This window comes from Carettochelys insculpta, chromosome 1 (assembly GCF_033958435.1).
Source record: "Carettochelys insculpta isolate YL-2023 chromosome 1, ASM3395843v1, whole genome shotgun sequence".
Classification (NCBI taxonomy): domain Eukaryota; kingdom Metazoa; phylum Chordata; order Testudines; family Carettochelyidae; genus Carettochelys; species Carettochelys insculpta.
In genome coordinates, this window is record NC_134137.1 from 105,482,563 (window position 1) to 105,507,807 (window position 25,245).

Below are 25,245 nucleotides of genomic sequence, written 5' to 3' on the forward strand. Positions count from 1 at the left end.
CCTACAGCACCTGTGCTGAGAAGCAATTGTTGACTCAGAGGAAGCGGGTGGGAAGTAGAGAGAACAGGGGATTGCACTGTCAAAAAATGTCCTTTTAGGCTTTTCTCCCTCTCCTCCTTTCTGGCAGGGTAAAGTAATGGGGGGGGGGAAAAACCTGCGAATTCAGGTGGATGTTTCTCATTAACTTTTGCGCGTCAGCATACTCTTAAGTGGAAGAGCGAACACAGTGCAGAAAAATCTGACTGCTTTTTTAAAAAATAGTTTGATCCACTTCTGTTTAAAATTCCTTTGTTTCTTTTTCCTACACGAAAAGTGAAGTCCGGGAGTGTCTGAAACTTGACCAGGACCATAAGCTGTGTTTTTCTCACTATAAACAAGTAAAGAAACTTAATAAGCAAATCGAGTCAGCAGAGGAACTCATCAGAGAAGGCAGGTAAGAGCACTAGTCATGTGCTGAATGATGCCTCCTATGACTCCCCCTAAGGTAGTAAAATTCCCCAGGGTTGGAGACTGTTTGTTTAATGTCTGTCATGCGGGATGGAACACTGGGATGGCCATGAGAAAATCAATTTAAGAATAGACAGCCAGCCACCTGTACCACCAGTGGCAGCTGTTCTTTCTTATTTTTACCTGGTTCTTACTTGACCTGCTCCCCTATCTACTCCCTGTGGTCTATTGCCATTTGAGTTTTCTGTATGCATGGAATAGGTAAGCTTTTGGCATGGGCAAGGTTTGTATTCATCTTTCAGGTGTTGTAGCTCCAAATGCTGTATCTAACTAATAAATACAGATCAATGTTACGACAAATTGTCCCTTACTAATAGGTCTACCACGCAAATAGGGCTTCATGTCCTGGCTGTGAGATGTGGCAAGTTGTCTTTTCGGAGTTTCTGTTCCTTGTATCTTCTCAGTTTTGTCAAAAGCATAACCACAGCTGTGCTAGGTGCTATGTAAGGTGATAGACAATAAATAGCTTTTCGTCATTTATCTGGATTTCAAATGCTGTGTGGTAGCAGATATGGTTTTTTTTTTTTTTTTTTGGTTAAACTTTGAGGATGAAATCTAGAATACTTAAATGTGCATTTGTGTGTAGGAAAATTAGTTTTGCTTTACACTCGTGCCAAAATGACAAAAATGAAAATTGTATCAGCAGAGTTTCTAATAAGTATTTTTTAAAGAAATCAATAAACATTTTGAATAATTTTATTGGTGTACTATGTGGCTTCTCTGGAAAGCTTTATGTGGTTATTCTTCTCACCAGTAAATTCAAGTGTCAGTGCTATTAGTTTGTATTAAATGTCTCTTATTAAATGCATATTTTTAATGATTGAGTGTTCAAAAGTGGAGGTCACAGCATATTTGCAAATAAAATATCACAACAGCCTGCAAGTGCATTTTTCATGAGTTTGTCATGACTTAAGAAACAAGAAAATAATTACTAGAGCCTTGAAATATGTTGGACTTGTAAGATGCGCCAAACTTACATTTGGGATGCTAACTGACACAGTAAATAAAACTAAAATAACTTTGATGGGATGCCAGCCTTAATCCATCCCTTCTATGCCTGAGGGTTGAAAAGACCCAGAGAGGTGCATAGATAATGTATTGTTTTTGCTCCAAAGTCTGGGCCCTATGTGATTTGGTTGGTTAGGGACAGAATGGAAAAATTAACCTGCAGTTCTGTTTTTTGTTTCAGAAAAAAACCTTGCATTTCAGAGAAATTTAGTTTGTGCACATTTAAAACTATAAACCTTGGTTCAGCTCTCTAACCCGTTGGGAGTTACAAGACATAGTTTCTCTCTTTTGGCTCACTTGAATTGCTCGTCAGATGATGCTTTCATTCTGTAGCATTCATGCATAGGAAAGTAAGCAAAGGAGCATTGACAGTGGGCACTGTGGAATGACAAACCACCGGAAATGTGATTTGATTGGTCATAACTTATATTAAGTAACACACTTGGGACTTATCTAGCAGTAACTTGTTGAGTGCAGCTCCTGTGTAATCTCTCCCACCTAGTGGTGAAGTGCCATTATCTCCTCCTCAGTTCCCCTTCACTAACTCAATCTCAGCTCAGAGCTGAGACGACACTGCCTTACTCCCATACGAAGTTTTAGGGTGTGTGAAAAGGGTGTTATCTCCTCACTGTACCAAGATATTAGAAGCCTTAACTCCACACCCCCGCCACCTTCCCTAGGACATTGGTGTCCAATAGTAATTCAAGGATCACCACACTTATGGTTGTCCTCCTTCCATATTTGCCACACCTCCCTCCAAATAAAAGCTCTCCCCTTTCCGCAGAGTCAGGCCCCAACCCCTCCTGCTCCAAATAAATACCCTCCCCCAGAGCCAGACACCCCTGAAGCCAGACACCTTCGCCAACCCCTCCAGGCACAGCGACTCACCAGAGCTACTGCTGCAGGAGCCATGTGGGGGCCCAAGCTGTGCTGTAGCAGGAGGCCCAGGAACTGCCACCAGCACGCACTGGGGCTCATGCACAGAGCGGGTGGGGGGGCACTCACGTGCAGCTCTGAGGAGCTACGTTTAAAGGCTCCAAGAGCCACTTGTGGCTCCAGAACGTGGATTTGCCACACTGGGTTGTCCTGTTTGCCATATGTGGCGAGTGGGCAGCATATTGGAAATCACAGCTCTCGGAGATGCTTTCTCCTTATAACTTCCAATTCCACTTTATCAGGGAACCACACTCCCACGTTTAATGAATACCTGTACTGGGCACCTGCTAAGCTGCAACAACCTGAATTTTACAACCTAACCTACCCACTGGATCCTGGGCTGCTGAGACAAAGGCAAAAAAGTCATTCTGCTCAGGCCAAGCTGGCTGCCAGGAAAAAATTCCTTAAGTGATACTCACAACAAGGTCCCAGAACTTTTCCTCCCTCCCTGCCTTGTGACTGAGGAGACTTCCTGCTGCAGAATGCAACTCCCAGGCAGGGGGAAAAGGTTTATAAGCCGCCTCCTTTCATGGTGTGAGCTGATAGACTTGTGTTGCACGTGTCTCTCCAACCAATCAACCAGAGAGCCCCTTCCTCTTCCGAATCCTAGGAGGGACAGATGGTGGTGCAGTTCTTAAAGGCGATAAGAGGTGTTTTTTATTTATTCATTTTTTTTTTTTTTTTCTTCCTACTGAGCCAGAGACAGCCTCGGAGGCAGAGAGGGGCATTTCCAGAGATGCAGATCATTCCAAACAAAACAAAGCTCCCCATGACAGTTTCTAGTTATTTTGTATGAGTCAGTATATTTAATGACCACTGAAGAATTGATAGTTGTTTAGAAAATAATTGTGTTCCGAAATACTCAGTTTATTTTCAAAATTAAAATAGGTACACAGATGCCATCAGTAAATATGAATCTGTAATGAAAACTGAACCAAAGGTTCCTGTTTACACTACTCATGCCAAAGAAAGGATCTGTCACTGCTTCTCAAAGGTAAAGAAGAACACTTTTTACCCTCGTATAATATTTCACAAGAAAAAACAAGATACCAATATTATCTGTCCTTCCGCTTTACAGAATAAGCAATCTGCTGAAGCCATAAAAGTCTGCACAGAAGTTCTGCTGCAGGAACCAGATAATGTGAATGCTTTAAAAAACCGAGCAGAAGCCTATTTATTAGAAGACCAATATGAGGAAGGTAAAACTTAAGATTATGGTTTCAGACTTTAAAGAATACAACAGGAATAATTCCATCGGACCTTTAAGAACTTCTCTTTCAGCATTACTGGAAATCTTGACTTTTTTGTATGCTACCTTCAAGTAGTTGAAGGCTGCAGTCACATCCCCCCTTGCTCCTTCTCTTCTGTGGACTAAATTAGCCAAGTTCTCTCAGCTTCTCCTCGTAAGTCATGTGCTGCAGCCTGCTAATCATTTTTGTTGCCCTCTGCTCGACTCCTTTCAATGTGTTCACATCCTTCTGTAGTAGGGTGTTGGAAGGGGACTGGATGCAATATTCCAGATGTGACCTCATCAGTGTAAAACAAGGGGGAATAATCACTTTCCTCAAACTGCTGGTAGTGCTCCTATTAATGCTGCCCAATAGTCCGTTAGCCATCTTGGCAACAAGGTCATGTTTACTCATCTCCAGCTTCTCATCCACTGTAAACCCCAGGTTCTTTTCTGCAGAACTGCTGCTTAGCCAGTTGGTCCCAAGCCTGTTGCAATGCTTGGGATTCTTCCATCCTACATGCAGGCCTCTGCACTTGTCCACGTTGAACCTCATCAGATTTGGTTTGGACGAATCCTCCAATTCATCTAGGCCATTCTGGTGGGTAGGAAGAAGGCCAGAGTATCTACCTCTCCGCCCAGCTTAGTGTCATAAGCAAACATGCTGATGGTGCAATCCATCTAATTATCCAGATTTTGAACAAAAGTGACTGACCCCGGGGCACTCTGCTTGATACCAGCTGACAACTAGACATCTAGCCATTGATCACTACCCATTAAACCCAACAATCTAGCCACCTTTCTAGCCCTCTTAAAGTCCATTCATCCCATCTGTACTATTTTAACTTCCTGGAAAGAATACCCTGGTATAGCACATCCACCACTTTCCCCATATCTGGTTGGTCAGGCATGACTTGCCCAGGGTGAATCCATGTTGGCCATTCCTGATCACCTTTCTCTTGTCCAAGGCTGTGTCTGCACTAGCCAAAAACTTCGAAATGGCCATGCAAATGGCCATGTTGAAGTTTACTAATGAAGCGCTGAAATACATATTCAGCGCCTCATTAGCATGTGGGCGGCCGCGGCACTTCGAAATTGATGCGGCTTGCTGCTGCGTGGCTCATCCAGACAGGGCTCCTTTTTGAAAGTCCCCTTATTTGCATGGCCATTTCGAAGCTTTTGGCTAGTATAGACGTAGCCCAAGTGTTTCAAAAATGGATTTCTTGAGGACTTCCCCTCTACCTCCCAGGACTGAGGTGAAGAGGCTAACTGGTCTGCAGTTCCCTGTATCTTCCTTCTTTTTTAAAAGATGGGCACTATATTAACCTTTTTTCTAATTGTTTAGGACCTCATCTGATCACCACAGATATTCAAACGTCATGGTCCATGGCTTTGCATTAGATGAGCCAACTCTCTCTGCATTCTTGAATGCATTAGATCTGCCCCTGTGGACTTGGGCATGCCCAGCTTTCCCCCACACCCCCCAAATAGCCCTTAATCTGGGATTTGGGATGCCATCCAACTGATTCTGTTCCCTAAGGAAGTCAGTCTGCTTTTCTGAAGACCAGGGTCCATATTCTGCTGCTCTCCTTTCTTCCTTTTGTCAGGATCCCGAATTCAGCCATCCCATGGTCACTGCTGTCCAGCCTGCCACCTGCTTCCACTTCTCCTATCAGTTCTTCCCTCTTTGAGCTGTAGGTCAAGAGGCACATGAACCCTACGTAGTTCCTTGAGCACTTGTCCCAGGAAGTTTGGCCCCAACACACTTCAGAAACTTGCTGGATGGTCTGTGTGCTGCTGTATTGCTCTCCCAGCAGATGTCAGGATGATTGAAGTTCCCTAAGAAAACCAGAGCCTGTGATCTGGAAACGTCTGTTAGTTATCTGAAGAAAGCCTCATCTATCTTGTCCTGCTGGTCTGGTGGTCTGTAGAAAATGCCCAGCACATTACCCTTGTTGCTCTCACCTCAAATCTCAATACAAAGACTCTCAATAAGTTTTACTTCACTTCCTAACTGGAACTTGGGGTAAGTATACTGCACCCTTACATAGAGTGCAGCTCCCTTGCCTGTCCTTCCTGAACAGTTTCTATCCATCCATGACTGTGCTCCAGTCATGTAAGTTATCCTACCAAGTCTCTGTTATTCCAGTCACATCATAGTTCTTTGATGGTGCCAGGACTTCCAATTCTTCCTGTTTGTTTTCCAGGTTTCTATGTTCATGTGCTGGCTCTGAAGGGCCTATTTTCTATGTATGCCCTATTTTCTCAGTATGAATCAGGAGACTTGTCATGGATGAGTATATACTGTTCAGGACGGACCTCCCGTGAGGTGGTACTCCTTCTTGTTGCGCCTCCTGGTATCTCGCTTCCCCTCCTCTTTAAGAATGTACAGTGTGCATTTTCTTCTGGTGTTAGCTTAACTGTACTCTGCTCATGCCACAGGGCTTCCAAGCATGCCTCTGAGGTGTGCTGCACAGATTGTTCCTGTCCTTTCACTAGAGAACTTGCATGCCTGTATTTTTACTGTTTGCAAAAGCTGAATAAGCTAGTCACTAAAAACCCCTGCTGCTAACTTTTTAACTGTTTCTGGTAGTGTTCGTACATGTCCATTCCAACATAGGTGACTCTCAAGCAGTTGCACAGGAGGTGGGCTCTGAGTTCAAGAACAAGCTGGTTGCCAGACTGAAAGGCCACAGTTGGCATTGTTTCTGGCCTGCTGGGTATTGAGAGTTCAGGCACTGAAGAAATGGGCCACAGAGTTTGAACACACAGGCAGTTGGATCAGTATTGCGGTGATTGAGATGTCAATATCAAGCATTTTGTTACAAGGAGTGCTCCAAGCTCCCTAACTGTCTGGGGTGGCCTGCATCAGCCCTCCATGGAAGTTACTGGTGGTCTACATCTGAACCCTGTTTCTCATCTGCAGGCCTTGATTGGCTGGGCAAAATAAGAGTCAGACTGCTGGAGCCTGTAATACTTGCTGGGTATTCAAAGATTCCATAGTTTTGTTAGACTCCTTTAAGCCCATAGAAGCCTGCCACCTGTTTGCCCCCAAAAGGATAAGGACAATCTTCAAGGGAAGACTTTGGAGGGTTTGTTGTAACTTTAGGGGGAAAATCTGGCAACTGCAACCATTGAGCACCAGTGTATGATTGCTGATGGGGCCGTAGATGTGGCCAAAGGATCAGTCGCATCCAGGCCACCTATTTTAACCTATTTGTTAAGCCTTGTGGTCATCTCAGAGAGGAAGCACACCCCCTCCCACCAGAGCCTCAAGTGGGGAAGAGCAGGCTAGGATCAGCTGAGAGGTCTTCATACCAGCCTTTGAATCAACTGGGACCTGTGGGGTGCCTTTTTAAAGCTCAGTGCAAGGCTCCCTACTGGAATCCAGATCGAGGTCTCATGATGAGGTACTGGAGTTGCTCTGCTTTACTCTGGCATGCTGAGTGCCTGGCACCAGAGAGTGTTGGAGCCAGCCTGACAAATACCACTAAGGGAAAATATTCCTGCAACTGTGCTTGGGGCATGCTCACAGCTACACTGGAATGGGTATGTGCAAACACTCGAAGAAAATGGTTACTTCAGACTGTTAGTTGATAGTGGCATATTGTAGATGCATGTGTCATTCAGTAAAGATGAGCAGTTCTGCTACACTAAGACTGTGTCTACACGTGCCCCAAACTTCGAAATGGCCACGCAAATGGCCATTTCGAAGTTTACTAATGAAGCGCTGAAATGCATATTCAGCGCTTCATTAGCATGCGGGTGGCCGCGGCACTTCGAAATTGACGCGGCTTGCCGTCGCGCGTCTTGTCCAGACGGGGCTCCTTTTCGAAAGGACCCCAGCTACTTCGAAGTCCCCTTATTAAGTCCCCATTTGCATGGCCATTTCGAAGTTTGGGGCACGTGTAGACGTAGCCTAAGTCTGTAATAAGCATTTGTTAGAAGCTGATGATTCTACAAAACAGATTAAGCACACTGCTGCTTAGCATTATAAGGACAATAAAGCAGGGTAATGGAGAAGTCCTTGTATTTTCATTATCCCCATCAGATGCAGTAGTGTATATGTTATGGACATGCACTGTTACAGCCTGTTCTCTTTTTAAGTGACTGGACAAATTATTACAAATAGCAGCAGCAGGCAAAGTGCTCTGATTCCAGTGACAAATGAGTGAGACTATCACTCATAGCCATACTGGAAAGAATAGAAATCTTACTTCTGCTTTTTTGAAAAACATAGTGTGAATCACTGGGCCATCAGATGCAGTCTAGCTTTTATTTTTGAATTTCTTACTTGAAACAAGATCACACTCCTGTCAAGTGTCTAATTTAAATTGACTAACACCTCCTGCTGTCTTACACAGAAACAGCAAAAAGATCAATGTAACACCTGCTGAGAAATAACATCTGCTTGAAAATAATCTTGATGCAAAGATATGTCTTATTTAGGAAACATAAGAGTCTTAGACCTATAATGAGACTCTCAGATTGTAGCACTGTGAAAGGGAAAGTGCTCATTACATGTAAAATGCAAAGCAGGGCCTACTGAAGAATACTAAATTTTGAAGTCTAAGTATTTCACTTGCTACTTTATGATGATAATACAATTGTCTTTTGAAGAAATGCTTCATTCTTCTAAAAGAAATCAGTTCTAGACAGAATATTTTCAGTACCAGTGATTCTGTATGCTCTCTTATGAACAAAGCACAGCCAAGCTGTGTACCTCTTCAAAATGCCTTATTCTTTTGCACAGTCATTATAGTATTTTGCTTGTTCATGTATCTGATAAATTTTGCATGCTGTTGAAATAAAAGCAATAGTCATGTGATGAAGTGAGAATTCAAAATAGAAGCACATATATTATGTATGGAATTTAAAAGTACAATTTTATGAATACACTATATTGTCTCTTTATAAACAAATATACCAGTATGTTATGTAGATGTATGCATTGATTTCAGATGATTAGCTGTTCTGTTATCATAATAAACCTGTGCAATAGGGAGAACCTTGTAGCATATAGTGTTTGGGCATCAAGGGCTGAAAACAATTATGCACTGAAGATAGGATCCATATCATGCAACTTCCAAATGCATTGAATACTTCACATTAGTATTATAACTGCAATGACCTCTCTTTCCAGTGCTGATTTTAGCAACCTGTCTTCCACTTGCTGTATACATCCTAGCTACAGAATGCTCTCCTTATACCTTTTCTGTATGTCTCTTCAGTTGCTGAAGCATAGATTCATAGATTCCAAAACCACAGGTCTACTGTCATAATCCAGTCTGACTGCCATAGGACTACTTGAATTAATTCCTATTTAAATTGCAGCATATCCAATTCTGATTTTAAATGGCAAGTTAGGGAAAATTCACTATTACCCTTGGTAAATTGCTCCAATGGTTAATTATTCTCACTGTTTAAAATTGTGCCTCATTTATTTATTGTCTAATTTTCTCTAGTTTCACTTTCTAGCCAGTGGACCTTGCTCCACATTTGTCTGCTTGACTGATCTAGTGTGTTTCAGAGTTTTGTTTCCCTCTATAGGTATTTAAGGCCAGGTCTACAAAGAGATCTCCGTAATCTACTTCTTGGCCATTCCTTAACCCCACAGAAATCTAAACCTCACTTGGTACCTAAATGTTTGTCGTTAAAGTCCCCAGCATCTCTCTTTTCTGCCTTTGGGCTTGCACACTGCTTTCTCATGCTGTGCACCTGGACAGAATGGAAGCATGAGCCACAAATTAGATCGCTATCTTTCCCCCAGAGCCCAGTCTGCATGCTTAGAGTATTCCTATCAGATGGAAAGCCCATTTAAAATCAAGGATGTCAGGGTTTGATGCTGTAGTAATAACTAGGCCTGCGGATTTACCTTACTTGTAAACACCACCGCACAAAGTAAGTGTAAGTTACTACATTTTTATGAACTTTCAAACACTGATGGGGGTGGGGGAATGTCAAAAGGAGACAGAAACCTAAATTAGTCCAAACAGAAAGACCTATTAATATAATTCAAGGTCTAGGTGACAATCAGACCTAGTGAATAAGAGAGATGTAAGGCCAGAAATTGAGGACACCAAACGGATGGGCCAGAAATGAGGTCTAACTGGCAAACAAAATAATGAAAGAACAGTCTGTTCCACCTGCCACGCCCTTTTGAAACCTTTACAAAGAGGCTTAAGTTGGAGAGGGGGAAGAAACTTTTTTACCATCGCTGCAGATGCAGTACCACGCTTTAATACTCCACTGGGATGTGCAACCATCATACCTACACCTGCAAGGACTCCAGCCTAATATGTGTGATAGGAGTTGAGAGGGAACACCGGCCAGCAATATGTGTCCTGGCTGATAGCCCTAGCTTTGACCTTCTTCTTGTCCATGTCCATACCCCCTGGCACTGTGGCCCCACTCCTGGCTCTAGGGAGGGCATGGACAGGGACAAAGGTGATACATGAGGGAAGAAGGTTGTGAACCACTGCTCCCCTCAGCCACTCAAATAAGTGCTTGATCTTGACTTTTCTTAGACCCATTTAGGGTCCCACTTCAATCAGAGGGTAAAATTAAAGTTAAGACCCTCATATAATCCCTTTCCTGACAAGTGCTGGGCCCTGAATACTTCCGCTTTGTCCTGTCACAAACAGGAACAAGATCCTGACTTCCTTCTGATGCCATGGGATGCTGTTAATTTTCAAGTGTCCTCCACAAGTCTGATTAAAACCAAGAAGTTAACTTGCTTTGGTGAGTTAGGCCTTGCCTGTGCGGGGTTAGCCAAGAGAGCAATCCCCCTAGTAGAGGCAAGAGTTACACTGAGGCATCACAATTTTGTTCCAGGGCCTCTGAGGGATTCCAAAGTGTTTTAAGAAACCATAAGCAGATAAAGCAATGAACTTCACGGAATAGGAGTCAAAACACGTTTCTTGTTTCATGCTTACAAATACCAAGGAAAATAAGATGAAATTAGGACATTTTTATGAAGCTTCAGCAATTGGGTTTGTAATAATGGCAAAAGATCCAAGTTACAGGGATAGACTTAGTATTTAATCTAAACTGAGTGGAGTTTTTTTGGTAAAGAAGGTTGATATAGTGAGGTGTGTAATGTCTTATGCTCTTACATTCATTTTTATGGGCAGCTGTTCAGGATTATGAAAGGGCTCAGGCCAATAGTGAAAATGACCAACAGATTCGTGAAGGCCTGGAGAGAGCACAGAGGATGTTGAAGCAATCTCAGAAGAGAGATTACTACAAAATTTTGGGAATAAAAAGGTGAGATGAATGGCCAGAATGTTTTCATATAGTCTGTCACTAATAAAAGTCTGTTTGACGCTTCTGTTTATGCTCTTCTGGGTATGTTTCCCTATTCTCTCTCCTGTCCGTTTGTTTAGATTGTACATTGGTCACAATTTGTTTTGTATTGTTTTTAGTTTTGTTTTTTTCCTCTCAGCCTCTAAAGAGCATTTGCTCAAAGTCTCTTAGTCTATTCTGCATTTGAGTGAGTCAGTCTGTCTCTGTGTGTGTGTGTCTGTCTGTCTGTACAAGAACTCCTCCTAAATAGTGAGCACTAGGACTGCCAAATTTGGAAGACTGCTTCCTTTTATTATAATTTATAGCAAGGTAAGGGTTTGGTTGTCACCAGATGCACTGCTTGCTGTTAGGGAGTTAGGGGACAGCGCACAGTTTGCTGTATTCCTCACTCTTGCTGGAGAGAGCAGGGGGCAGCTGAACTGTATGCTTCTCTCTCTCCCCCTCACCAGGACAGAATGGGGAGCAGCAAGTAGTTGGGGTTTGGGGCTTGGCACTGGGGTGTAGGGGACTCATCATAGGGGGTGGTGTATGCCTATGTAGGGGAGCAGCAAGCAAGGCCAGGGGGCTGTTTGTGTGGTAGGCTTGGGGCACAGGGTTGTGGGTACAGGTGTCTGGGTTGGGGGTGAGGAAAGGCTTAGGACAGGGGCTGGAGGTGTGGTGGGGGGTGTGCAGATTTTAAAAAGCAGTAATTTAAATAAAGCATGAACATTCCCTTTTATTTTCCACTACTCCTCCTCCTACCCCCCTCCTCACCATTATTGACATAAAGACCCAAGTAACATGGGGTGAATTTGCTAGTAAGGAGTAAAAGTGTGCTAACAGGCAACAAACAGGGAAGTAATCCCCCATTAGCAAGTAGTCCCAAATATAATGTCGTAGTGAGGTAGGTAAGCAGACTGGGAACCCAAAGGATGACAGAAGAAAACTATGGAAGGGAAACAATAATATAATTCATGGCAGAGATCTCAGTACCTTGGGACTTGCTGGAAAAAAACCTAGAAGATACGTTCTGAAACCTCACTTCTTTTGTGGGCTTGATAGAAACAAACTTAATGATTTCTGTTTAAAAACATAGAAACCATCTTGTTGTGCTCAGGCTTTACCAGTGTTATAGTGGTGACTCTACCCCCTCCTCTCATCTTTGTGTTTTGTGTTTGACTGAGTTGTTATATCACCTCTGAATCCGTTGTACGCTTTTTAGCTCAGAGACCCCTCCCCCAGAAAAGTGAAGCTATTGAACACTTAACGTTCTCTTGAATCTTAATAATAATGTTAATACCAATTAATTAAACAAGTTTTCCAGTGAAAGCCAACTGAAAATGTGGATTTGTTTTACTTAAAATTGCAACCTGCTTTCTACTGTTCTTATTAGATGAAGCCATCTTTGTCTGAGAAATCTTGAGTACCAGCAGCAAAATGCTAACTAGTGAATATTTTATTTTCTTGGTGCCTGTTGGTCTGTGTTATCTTCACATTTATAACTATATTGTAGACTCATTGATGCAGCATACGAACACTTGGAAACTTTAGTTTGTACATAAATTAATTTCCTTCCTCCCTAGAAATGCGAGAAAACAAGAAATCATAAAAGCCTATAGAAAGCTAGCATCGAGGTGGCACCCTGATAACTTCCAGAATGAAGAGGAGAAGAAGAAGGCAGAGAAAAAGTTTATTGACATAGCAGCTGCTAAAGAAGTACTGACTGACCCAGGTATTGACTAAATTTACACAGTAGTTCTTTTCAGAATAATGGGTTGAATATACACAACTGTCATGTCCATTATGACCTATTTTGTCACATGATTTGTCTGTAAATGACAACACAAGAATATTGAACTATGTTAGAATTCTCTGAGAACCAAAAAATGGACTTCAAGCACATGAAGTACTTGCCTTGCATTTTCCCCCTCTTCCCTAACCAGACCTGAAGTGCTCAAAAATAAAACCAGTCAATTGAATTTCAAAGGCATCATAAGCTGAGACAGAATTTTTTCTAGAAAGTTGTGGCGAGTTGGATAAAATGTTCAATGTAGAAATTCATGTGATCTTGTTTCTTCTTAGTGACAGGTTGGCTTAGAAACTATAAATGTCTCTTTAGGGACTGGTAGCTTTGTCTGGTTTGGCCAGGAGTTGATTATTTGCCTATAAATCACCTGCACAACACAAAATGCACTGAACTGTAAAATCCCCTTCGTAGATATTTTCTGTCTGTGAATTGTAATGTTTGCATTAGTCAAGATAGGGAAATAAAGAGGGTGAATTACAAATGGGCTCTCAGGTTTGGGTGGGGAGGAGACTGGGGGGGCATGCTGAAACCACTGAATGGTGTGAGGACCGTAATGGAACTGTTGGGTTAGTCCTACAGAGCTTACAAACGCTACTCAAGTTGAAACAGTTATGAGGACACTGCCAACTGTGAGAAATTCTTAAAAAGGATTAATGAAAAATATAAGACAGTGTTCCAATATGCACAGAGTGATAAGGAAGGCGTGTTAGGAAAGTCTTCTAATAGCATAGTAGCAGTCCTGGTACCCTGAGAAGTAGCACAGAGACTAGTCACCTTCAGAGGTCTTGTAAATCCACTACAAATGAGGGGAACATATGGTAAGTAGCACCATAGACTGGAAGACTAAAATTCTGCCTTTCTTAATGGAACGTGGCACAGAATAATGGGTTGATACATACTTTTATCCCATCCTTTTGGCAAGGAATGACGTGGAAACTTCAAAATGGACCTACTCACTTATCTTTAAAAAGAGTGTTAAGACATTTGTGGATTGGTGTTTTATTTAGGGCTGTCAAGCAATTAAAAATTAATCTCACAATTAAGCACAGTTAATTTATTTTTTAAAAGATGAATGCACATTAATTTACTAGCAGTCCCTTACTCCCTTTCTGCACCCCCGTCAGGCTTCTATAGACCCCTTGCACGTGTGGCAGGATGAAATCCCAGCAGGTAGAACACTATGTGCATTCACTGAATTCAAAGATCCCTTGCTTCATTAGACCTTTGGGGATATGGCACAAGAAAGACAAACCCTTGTGCTGCAGATTTATTGATTGCTTCTGCCCTCTGCCTGCTGTCATGCAAGCTTTTCTCCTGGGCTGTGAAACGATGTTTAATGTCTCCCTCCCACATACAACTTTTACACAGACTTCTGGCCTGGGACCTGCTGGTTTCACTGTGTGTGACTACAGGACGGAGTCATGGGATCTGCAGTCATCCCCAGTAGCTGAGGAGACAGCCCATACACTTGGCACTTCTGCAGGGGACCCTGGCTCCAGTTGTGATGCTGTTATTGGGTAGGAGCCCCTGCCATGCTAGGCACTGTGTGGCCTCATCACCAAATTGCCGTTCACAAGCCGTGTGGAAGAGGCTACACCATGTGGGTGCAGATGGGCAGAGGGAAACTCCAGACAGAGCAATGAAAGGACATCTGGTGAGGCTACAGGCTGTGACCTCAGCTCAACAGCTGCTGAACCCGGCTCAGCATCACGTCAGGCTGGTTTTACAGTGGGCTGCTATGGCCAGAGTGTTGTAAAAGACACTGCTTTAGGGGCTGGAGAAGTTCCTCTGCAGTCCCACCACAGGTGGGCACTGTTGTACCAGCCACTCACCCAAATGTGCAGCTGCCATTTCCCAGCCTGCGGTGGCTTCTTTTCATCTTGGGTCCACCCTCCTTCCCTCCCCTCCCTCCTCCTCCTCCTGGACGCCAGGCAGAAGCCAGGGAGACTAGCACTGGGGAAGTAGCAGGCAGCTGTGTGGTTCGCTCCAGAGGCGCACAACTAAGGAGAGTGCTCTGCAAAGACAGTGGTTGGGTTGCTCTTTAATAGGGCCATCAATTTAAGGCACGTGAATAAGTGTTCATATTTTTAAAGCATCAGTTCTGCCCTGCATGAATCACAGGCATTAACATGGGTTAATTGATAGCCCTAGTTTTATTGTGTGTTATCTATGCCCCGTGCGCACTATAGGGCACAAGGTTTCAAGTAAAATAACTTCATCTGTCAATGGATTATCTTAATGGACAAAAACCACACCCCAGAGTGTCTTAATGCTATTTTAATAAATTGCATTTAAAAACTGAATAAAAGCTGTTTTTTCACAGTTCTCTTTCTGGGACTCCTCTTCCCATATGCTGATGGAGAAAATATTAAGGCACAGTTTTGTCCCATTAAGTTTATGTCAAAAGCCAAATATTCCCTGTACAATACTCTGAGGAGTCTAACATTTTCACTTCGAAAGTGTACATCTTGACTATCTCCTCAGATGGCAAAGGGCAGAGGTTAAATCAGAAGCTTCTTGTGTTCCCATTTTCTGAAGATTAAAACAACCCTCCACCTCACCCAGCTATCCATGAAACATGGTTGGCACTGGTGAGAGATCCCTCAGTCTCCTCCAGCCCTCCAAGGAGCTGCTCTTTAGGGGGACAAGAAAGTAGTGTTTGAGGTCGGGGGGAGTGGGGATTAGGAGGCAAAGAATATAGCAGCCAAAAATAGGAGGCAGTTTTTCACTAACAGGGGCTGATTGCCAGTGTGTTTATCAGCTGTTCCCTGTAGCTGAGTGCCTATCAAGGCCATGTATCTGCAAAAATGCTGCACCAGGCACATTAATCAGTTCCAATTTATCAAACTTAGTTTTGAAGGTAAAACAGCTTGCAGTGTTGCTACTGAGTGGAGTGGCAGTGGGCAAAGGAGGCTATAGCTTTTAGCTTCTCTTCTCCACCCACCACCATCTTAATACCTTTGGTATGATGGAGGCTGAGAAATGGAATGCCGATTTAAAAATATGTATTTTGTTTACATACTGGTTGTCTCGGTTGTTACTGAGTTAAATCAGTAGAGCTCGTGTAGAGTGTAAAGTCACCAAGACCAAACCTACTGATGGGAACGTTACTTTGCAAGAGGTTCCAAATTTTGGCTGATACACTTGCCTCCCCAGCTTGTTTTGAGCTGCTCAGGGAGGGCAGGAGACTTGCATTTTCAAAACGAGGCCTTTTATAACGAGGTGTTTTATAAACCCGAGACATAATTCAGTGACACTCTCTCTTATGAGAAACAAACACAGGTTATTGTAAAGAGGCTTTCAAAAGGCTGTATGGAACCACCTATCTGCCTGCTTGCCTACCCCAGACTCTGTGCAGAGCTGGCTGCAAGTAGATACATTTTCTAGCTAATCATGAATTTGGGTATGTCAAGAGTAGACGAACTGGGTAGAATCATAGAAGAGTAGGACTGGAAGGGACCTCGAGAGGCCATCGAGTCCAGCCCCCTGCCCTCATGGCAAGACCAAGCACTTTCTAGCCTATCCCTGAAAGCCATCTATCTAACCTCTTCCTAAATATCTCCAGTGATGGAGATTCTACCACCTCCCTTGGCAATTCGTTCCAGTGTTTGATCATCCTGACTGTTAGGAACTTTTTCCTAATGTCCAACCTGAACCTCCCCTGCTGCAATTTAAGTCCATTGTCTCTTGTTCTATCCTCAGAGGCAAGGAAGAACAAGTTCCCTCCCTCTGCCTTATGACACCCTTTTAGATACCTGAAAACTGCTATCATGTCCCCCCTCAATCTTCTCTTTTCCAAACTAAACAAGCCCAATTCTTTCAGCCTTCCTTCATAGGTCATGTTCTCTAGACCTTTGATCATTCTCGTTGCTCTCCTCTGGACCCTCTCCAGTTTCTCCACATCCTTCCTGAACTGCGGTGCCCAGAACTGGACACAATATGCCAGCTGAGGCCTAACCAGAGCAGAGTAGAGCGGGAGAATGACTTCTGGTGTCTTGTTCACAACACGCCTGTTCATGCATCCTAGAATCATGTTTGCTTTTTTTGCAACAGCATGATACTGGCTCATATTTAGCTTGTGGTCCACTATAACCCCTAGATCTCTTTCTGCTGTACTTATTCCTAGGCAGTCCTTTCCCATTCTGTGTGTGTGACACTGATTGTTCTTTCCTAAGTGGAGCACTTTGCATTTGTCCTTATTAAACTTCATCCTGTTTACCTCAGCCCATTTCTCCAGTTTATCCAGATCCTTTTGAATTATGACCCTGTCCTCCAAAGCAGTTGCAGCCCCTCCCAGCTTGGTATAATCTGCAGACTTAATAAGTGTACTTTCTATGTCAATATCTAAATCGTTAATGAAGATATTGAACAGAACCGGTCCGAAAACAGACCCCTGCGGAACCCCACTAGTTTATACTTTTCCAGCAGGATTGAAAACCATTAATAACTACTTTCTGAGTATGGTTATCCAGCCAGTTATGCACCCACCTTATAGTAGCCCCATCTAAGTTGTATTTGCGTAGTTTATTGATAAGTATATTATGTGAGACCATGTCAAATGCTCTACTGAAGTCTAGGTATACCACATCCACCGCTTCTCCCTTATCCACAAGGCTCGTTATTCTATCAAAGAAAGCTATTAGATTGGTTTGGTTTGACATGATCTGTTTTTAACAAAACCATGCGGGCTGTTCCCTATCATCTTACCACCTTCCAAATGCTTGCAGATGATTTCTTTAATCAAAGAGATTTTTTTTCGTATTTAGAAATCTTTTTTGTGGAGAAGGGGAAGTGGCATGCTGCCTTTGCAAGCTATATTAAAGGATCTCAAACCCTTCTGTACAACTTGGTTAAGATTATCAAAAGCAGCATAAAGAGGTTAGATTAGGGCTGTCAATTACACCAATAGCAATTAACTGAAGTATTAAGAAGTCTTAACTGCAGTTTTAATCACACTGTTAGTAACAAATATCAATTCAAATTTATTATAAATTTTGGTGTTTTTTCTCCAGTTTCAAATATATTGATTTCAGCTAGAACACAGAATAGAAAGTGTGCAGTGCTCACTCAGTTTTTTATTGCAAATATTTGCACTGTAAAAAAGAAACAAAAAATCTAGTACTTCCCAGTTCACTTCACTTTATCATTAATGTTGAAACTGAGAACAGAGGGATTCAGCGTGGTAACAATCCAAAGCTGTTCAGACCAACACACCTTCATTTTCATCATCAAAGTCAGATGCCACCATGGGGAGGTTGATTTTTTTTGTTTTTTGTTTTGTTTTGTTTTTGTTTTTGCATTTTTTATTTTTTTTGTTTTTTTTTGTTTTGGATTCTGTTTCCACGACAGTGTTGCCCTTTTTAAGACTTCTGACAGCATATTCCACACTTCATCCCTCTCAAATTTTGGATGGCGCTTCAAATTTTTAAACCTTGGGTGGAGTGCTGTAGCTATCTTTTAGACACTGTACCTTCTGGGCATTTTGTTAAATCTGCAGTGAAAGCATTCTCAAATAGAACAATATGAACACACTGTAGTCTGTTGTAATTGAATTCAATGCATTTGAAAATGTAGAAGCACATCCAACATATAATAAATTTAAATAGGTTTTAATTGTACTGTTAAACAATAAATATCTATCTTAATCATGACTATTTAAAATGTTTCATGTTAATCACTTGAGTTAATTGCAATTGACAGTCCTAGTTTAGGTACCTCTCATTAATCTGTCTAAATTCCCTAGAATGGTTTGTAAACATCATTTGTTTATAATAAATTTAAGTGAATTTATCACTTCAACTATACTGGCAACTAAACTGGCAGTTACTATTGTAATGGGATCCACAGATCTGTCAGGAAATAAGAAACTGATCATTGCTGCTCTATGGAATTAGGGATGGATGTTTAACCATGTCTTATTTCTCCCAGTTGGCCTGCCAGAGGTGCCAAACTACTGTTGATTGGTCCAATGGTTCTGTAATAATTGTGTGAAATCCATGTCCCTTTTCTACCATGTACGTATCTGTCTCTTTAGAAATGAGGAGGAAGTTTGACGCGGGAGAAGACCCACTGGATGCAGAGAACCAGCAGGGAGGAGGAAACCCTTTTCACAGAACCTGGAACACATGGCAAGGATTCAACCCTTTCAGTTCTGGAGGACCATTTCAATTTAAATTCCACTTTAATTAGAACCAAGACTATTTTTCTATGGTTCACACTGATTTACGTAATACTTCTATTTAAAAACTCTGCCCAAGACTCAAATACAATCTAAATTGTGCATATGTTGCCCTTACCTAAAGAGTTACTTTATTAGAAGGAAAACTAGCTCCTTAATATTCCAACAATAAACTAAGTTTTGCTGCAGTGTGAATTTAAGAATCCTATCTAAAACAGTGAGTGGGTCAACCAGGCTTTTCTGTTAGCACTAATATATTTGTAGCAGTGAATGCAGAAATCCTGGCTACTACTGAGGAAGAAACATTAAGACCCAGAAGACACATGAACACGTTCTTAAATCCTATCAAAGTCAAAGACACTTAAGCATGTGCTTATAGTTAAGCATGTGCTTAAATGTTTTAGAAATCTGAGCCTAAAAGAGTATAATAGGTTACTATGTATACCAGTTGTTCACAAATGAAAACCGAGTTACTGGATGCAACGTAATGATCCATCTTTCAGTATTCTTAACAAGAAAAACTAGTGACTTGACCAACTGCTGCAATTTATTATTTTTGTCACTCTGATGCCATACATGTAGAGTGAAGAGGCCACTAGAGATTTGATTTAAATAATTTCTGTAAAATACAATTATGGTTTGAAAACGTCTGCTTACTTACATTTATTTGGTTAGCTGAATGCAATTGGAATAACGATTAGTTTCTATTATGGCATTTGTCAAACATAAGTAAAAAAAATACCCTCATTTTGAACATTTTGCCTCTGAATGATAATTCTCAATAGCCAGAGTTTTTTTGACTGCTTTTTTTGTATTTTGTACTTTTTACACAAATACTTGCTTGAGATTTGAGCAGGGCAAATTAATGTGACACTTCCCCAAATATGCAGCAACTTACATCTGATTTTAATAAATTCTTTAAAATAAGGTGAAGTGTGTAAAAGGGAACTGCTGCTACTGACAAAATCAGAATCTATGTAAGTTCCAAGTGACTCTGTAGTAGGTTGTAGATCTAAAATGCAATAGAGCCTGGCATCTATAAAAGAAAAGAGTCTGAAGTTAGGGTTGTAACTTACTAAAACCACACTTCTCTTCTGGGTAACAGGCGGATAAAATAATGTTGTATTTTGCCATGCGAGTGCTCTAGAGGTGCTGGTGAAGCAGCCGGGGTATCAGTTCCTTGTCTGTTTGGCCAAAATAAAGGTGGTGTCATTTTAGGCCATAACATGTGGACAGTGTTGTTTAAGCACTGATGGGATATATTTATGAGTGTTTGGTGGTGGTGTGGCAACTGTAACAGTCAAGTACAAAACTGAGTATTCTCAACAATGTAATTGTGATGGTAGAAGAATAATGAATGGTTAATAACCGGTTTCAATAGAAGCCACTGTTAGAAGGGCAGATTTTTAAATCAATGAAATGTTGGTAAGTACGATTACCATATTTCAGCTGGAAAACAACTTACTTAAATATGAACTCTCTAAATCCGTCCCTCCTATCGTGTTTCACAGAAAGCAGGCTGGGGAAGTTAATTTGTTCAGTAAAACAGAAATACCTTTTGAGCATTAAGCATGCTACGTGGAAAAGTAATTGTTCCACTACAGAGACTGGTGTTACCCAAGCATATTCCTGTTTACCTGGTTTATACCACATACTTTGTGTTCAAATGTAATCCTGCAGCCACGTGGCTCACTGAAATGCACTTTGGCACATATTGAAAGTGATTGACCACATCACATCTTTAAATGTATGTGGCAGGGGAGTACAATCAGGTTTGCAGGGTGGGGGAAAAGCACTTTATGAATGGAGGGCTGGAGAATCTCCAAAGCTGCTGTGAAAGGGGGGATGGGGGGTGGGGGTCACATGTCAATGCTTACTCATCCACAAGGACTGCCAGGCTTGGGGGGTTGAAAAGGGGCAAGCCAGGTGGGAGAAGCCCCTTTTTCCTGGTCAGGCTGAGTTGCACCTGCCCTCCATCCCTTGGGGGTGGCAAAACACCTGGTGTGGTCAGGACCTACTGTGAGCATCCAGCTAACCACTCTTCTCTAGGTGGACTGGGGAGGACTCGTCCGTCGCCCCCAGACTGGCCAAGATGGAGTGAGGTATTTTTAGCCTTTCCATAATGAGCTTGAGCTGGTGGGGTAGTAGGGGATCCCTGTGATGAATAGAGAGGGGATGTATGCCACGATGTGACAACTCGTTATATAAATTGGGGGTGGATTTTCCATGCAGATACTCCCTAGGGAAGGTGCACCGTGGCTGGATATAGGGAGTGGTAAAGGACTTTAAAAAGTGTTTGTTAAAGGAGCCAAACTGGGGATAGGGGTGAGTTGTGGCAAATAGGCTGGTTCGGCAGCAAGTCTCTTTCTTATAGCCCACCTTGACCCTGGTCTGAGGTGAGGATAGTAAGATCCCAGCAATAGGTTGGCTGGGGACCTGAATGGAAAAAGGGGAAAGCTGGTGGAGGTCCCTCAGGTAGATCCTGAATCAACATGAAATTACCTACACTGTATGCTCTTCTTGGCAAGCTAGTCCCAGCCATCTGTTAATAAAGTTGCTGCCTTCTTAAAGTCATTCAGCTGTCTCCTGTCATTTTTTCCGAATGGCAAAACAATGTTTATTTTCTTCCTCTTTAGTTTGTGATTAAACTGAAAAATTTGGTCCCTATTTTGTACAGTAAATTTATCTTTTCAATATCTGGTAACACTTCGCAATCTCCGCTCCCCCCCACCCCCATACACCCAGAGCAAAACAAACTGAATGGCAGTCTCTCTCTCTCTCTCTCAGCCAAATTGTTTCTTGTCTATAAATTTGACTTACGTGTTTCAGATCTAGTTTGATCCGTCTGGCTTTCCTGCAAGAGCTAAATAACTCCAAAGCTTTTTTTTTATGCTGTTCTAAGGTAGTTCAGCCCATAGGTCCATTACTGTGTGTCAACATAGTTATTCGCCTTGTGCAGTGGGGCTATAGGTCCAAGTTACTTTTAATTCAAGGCAATATTTAAAGTAGTTTTGTGTCTGCATAAATTAGTTGGCTTCAATAAGCCCAACAAACAGCATTGCCACAGAACACTGCACATTTTCTTTAAACTCTCTCCCCCACATTCACTTGTGCAGTAATGGTAATTCTTTGACATGGGCCCCCCTTTGGGTGCTCCACTGTAGGTGTGCTTGCATCTCCATGCTCCTGATCAGAGAACTTTTGGTAGCCTTATTGGTTAGGCCCATACATTCGCTGTCTCATCTCATGCCCTTACGCTAGGCTAACCTTCCTTAATTTCTTCTCTACTGCAGAGTCAGGAACTCTGAAGTAGAGTGAAGGAGGGTGGGCTGTGGAGCCCCCATAGGAATATACATCTCAAAGAACCATCTCGACTGTATAAGGTAAGTAACTTTCTCTTTGCGTACTGCCATTATGGCTGTGTCTACACTAGAAGCAGCTGTCGACGGAAGTTACTCTCAACAGTGAAATCTTGACAGAACCTCTTTCAACAGATTGCATCTACACACAGCTCGCTCTGTTGACAGCGAGCTGCCAGACTGCACTGCCCTGTGGTGCCAGAAAGCAGAACGGCAGCGCTGCAAAGAGGGCTGCCCGGCAGCCGGACGTCCTCTCTGTCGACAGACGTGTCCACATTGCACTTTTGTTGACACTTCTCTGTCGAGAGATTATGCCTCAAATTTTTGAGAGATAATACTGTCGAGGTAAATGCAGAGTTCTGTCAAGAATCTGTGAACAGAATGCTTTGTGTGTAGACACTCCCTGAGTTATGTTGACTGAAGGGCCCTTCTGTCGACAAAACTCTCTAGTGTAGACTCAGCCTCTGGGTACTTTACTGTAGGTGATTCCCAAGCAGTATCCCTACTGGAGGGCTGAGTTAGTTGCATATGACAATACTATGGAGCTGAAGATGGCATCAGAGGTGGAGTCTCCACTGATCACATGATATTCTGTGAAGGTATGAACTGATGCCCATGTTGCTGCTCTACCTATTTCTTTATAGTATGGCCTTTCTTGAGGAAAATGACAGATGAAGAGATTGAATTTGTGGAGTGGGTTGATCTGTTGGCCCAATTCTTTGAACAGTTCTATTGTGTTTTCTTGTAAACTGGTGAGCCTCGATGGAGCAAGTTCTGAAGAGGCAACTATCCAGACAGAGATACACCATGATCCTCTGGGAGCATAGGTGAGCATCCACCACTGAGGGAACCTTGGTGACTACTTTGGATCTGACTATAGCGTGAAGGGGAATACTCTGTATTGGTAATGATCTTGTCCTAGTGTAAATCTGAAGAACTGCCTGTGGGATGGCAGAATTGAAATATGGAAATGTGTCCTGAAGGTCAGAATGAAAACACATCCCACTATTTCAATTCTGGAATAATCATTGCTAGAATTGTCATTTTGAATTTTTGAGCTTTGAACAAACTTGTTAGTGTTCTGATGTCTACTATGGGTCTCCAACCTCTCTTCATCTTAGTTATTTGGAAATAGCAAAAGTAAAAATCTCTGCCTCATAGATGTTTAGTTACAGATTCTACGACTTAAGTTGAGATGATCTATTCCTTCTCACAGTAAAATCTCTTGAAAAGGATCTCTGAAGAAGGAGAGAGAAGGGTGTTGTGGAGGTAAAATGGATGAAGCAGCCATTGTGAATTATTTGAAAGACCCACTGGTCCAATGTTGCGTGTTCCTAGATACTGCAGAGCATCATAAGATACTAACCAAATAGGTAGGATGGGTTGGTCACCTGTAGTGGTTGAGGGGAGTGATCTGACACTTGACCAAGATGTATAAATTGATGTTTGGAGGCAGATGGTTGGAACATGGAAGACTGTGGACCTGATGGTTTGAATCTGGTGAGCCTAGGTTTCTTTCTCAGAGGCTAACACAGGAGTTGCCTGGTACTGAGAATGGGATTTATGCTGGTGCCACAGACTAATTTTTTTCTTTTGCTGAGGTGCATAGACTCCTAATGAGTGGAGAGTGGCCCTGAGTAAGGGTATGGAGAGACATTTCACTCTTCTCTGCCAACAACTTTGTGCCTTTAAAGGGAAGGTCTTCAACAGTCATCTGCACTTCTTTGGTGAAGCCTCAAAGGTGTAAACACAAAGTATATTGCATAATGACTACCAAAGAGGTGAACTGAGCCACTGTATTTGGTGCAGCAAAGGCTGGAGTGTTTTTTTGGGTATTACTGCCCTTCCTGAATGATAGCTCATAATTGGTCATGCTGAGACTCTTGGAACTAATCAAATACAGATCAAATAAATGCAGAACTGATCAAATACAGCGTTTTCAATAGTTAAGTCATATTCCACTGTTAAGGCTTGATAAAGAGAAGTTACTCACCTGTAGTAATGATGGTTCTTCGAGATGTGTCCCTGTGGGTGCTCCACAATAGGTGTCGGGCTTGCCCGGTGCCGCAGATCGGAAATCTTCCAGCAGTTTCTCCTGGATCGCGCATGCGCCGGCGCGCGCCACCCCCCTGCGCGTCCCCGGCCGTGTGCGCAATCCGGTCCCCGCCAGTTCCTTGACCAACCACCTCGGATGCTCCTGAAAAACACTAGACAGAGAACCGAAGCGGGGAGGATGGACGGGTGGTGGAGCACCCACGGGGACACATCTCGAAGAACCATCGTTATTACAGGTGAGTAACTTCTCTTTCTTCTTCGAGTGGTCCCCGTGGGTGCTCCACAATAGGTGACCACCCAGCAGTAACCCAAGTAAGGAGGTGGGTAATCGGTTGATGTGCAGCTTGCCCCCGAGAGGACTGCTGTCGACAGACGGGTATCCTCTTCGAATACCCGAGGCAGGGCATAATGCTCGGCGAAGGTGTCGTAGGAAGACCAGGTTGCCGCTCTACAGATGTCTTTTAACGCGATGCCCTTGAAGAAGGCTGTTGACGCCGCCACCGCCCTGGTGGAGTGAGCCCTGGGCGGGGCCAGCAAAGGAGCAGTTTGAAGCTCGTAACACATTTTTATACAGGACACAATGTGCTAAGAGATTCTCTGTGAAGAGGGACCTTCTCCTTTTGACCTGGGAGAGAGAGAGACTAGGAGCCTGTCCGTTTTCCAGAAGGACTTAGTTCTGTCTATGTAGAAGGCCAACGCCCTCCTCACATCCAGGAGATGCAGGCGTGCCTCCGTGCTGGAGCTGTGAGGCTTCGGGTAAAACGAGGGTAAAACTATTGGCTCGTTAAGATTGGACTCCGAAGAGACTTTTGGAACAAAGGCTGGCTGCAGCCTTAAGGTTACCGCCTCCTTTGAGAATACTGTGCAGTGCGGCGTTGCCATC

At 42.8% G+C, this 25,245-nt stretch overlaps 1 protein-coding gene across 1 annotated transcript in view; it reads left to right on the forward strand.

Annotated features, from left to right (window-relative positions):
- Window positions 1–21,516, forward strand: part of DNAJC3 (DnaJ heat shock protein family (Hsp40) member C3) — a 61,751-nt gene extending 40,235 nt beyond the window's left edge. The window contains exons 7-12 of the mRNA XM_074983109.1: window positions 314–433; window positions 3,340–3,445; window positions 3,530–3,650; window positions 10,813–10,945; window positions 12,547–12,695; window positions 18,805–21,516. Of these exons, the coding sequence (XP_074839210.1) occupies window positions 314–433; window positions 3,340–3,445; window positions 3,530–3,650; window positions 10,813–10,945; window positions 12,547–12,695; window positions 18,805–18,959 (784 nt within the window). The 3' untranslated portion in view covers window positions 18,960–21,516. The remainder of the gene's footprint in view (window positions 1–313; window positions 434–3,339; window positions 3,446–3,529; window positions 3,651–10,812; window positions 10,946–12,546; window positions 12,696–18,804) is intronic.
- Window positions 21,517–25,245: the final 3,729 nt, after the last annotated feature.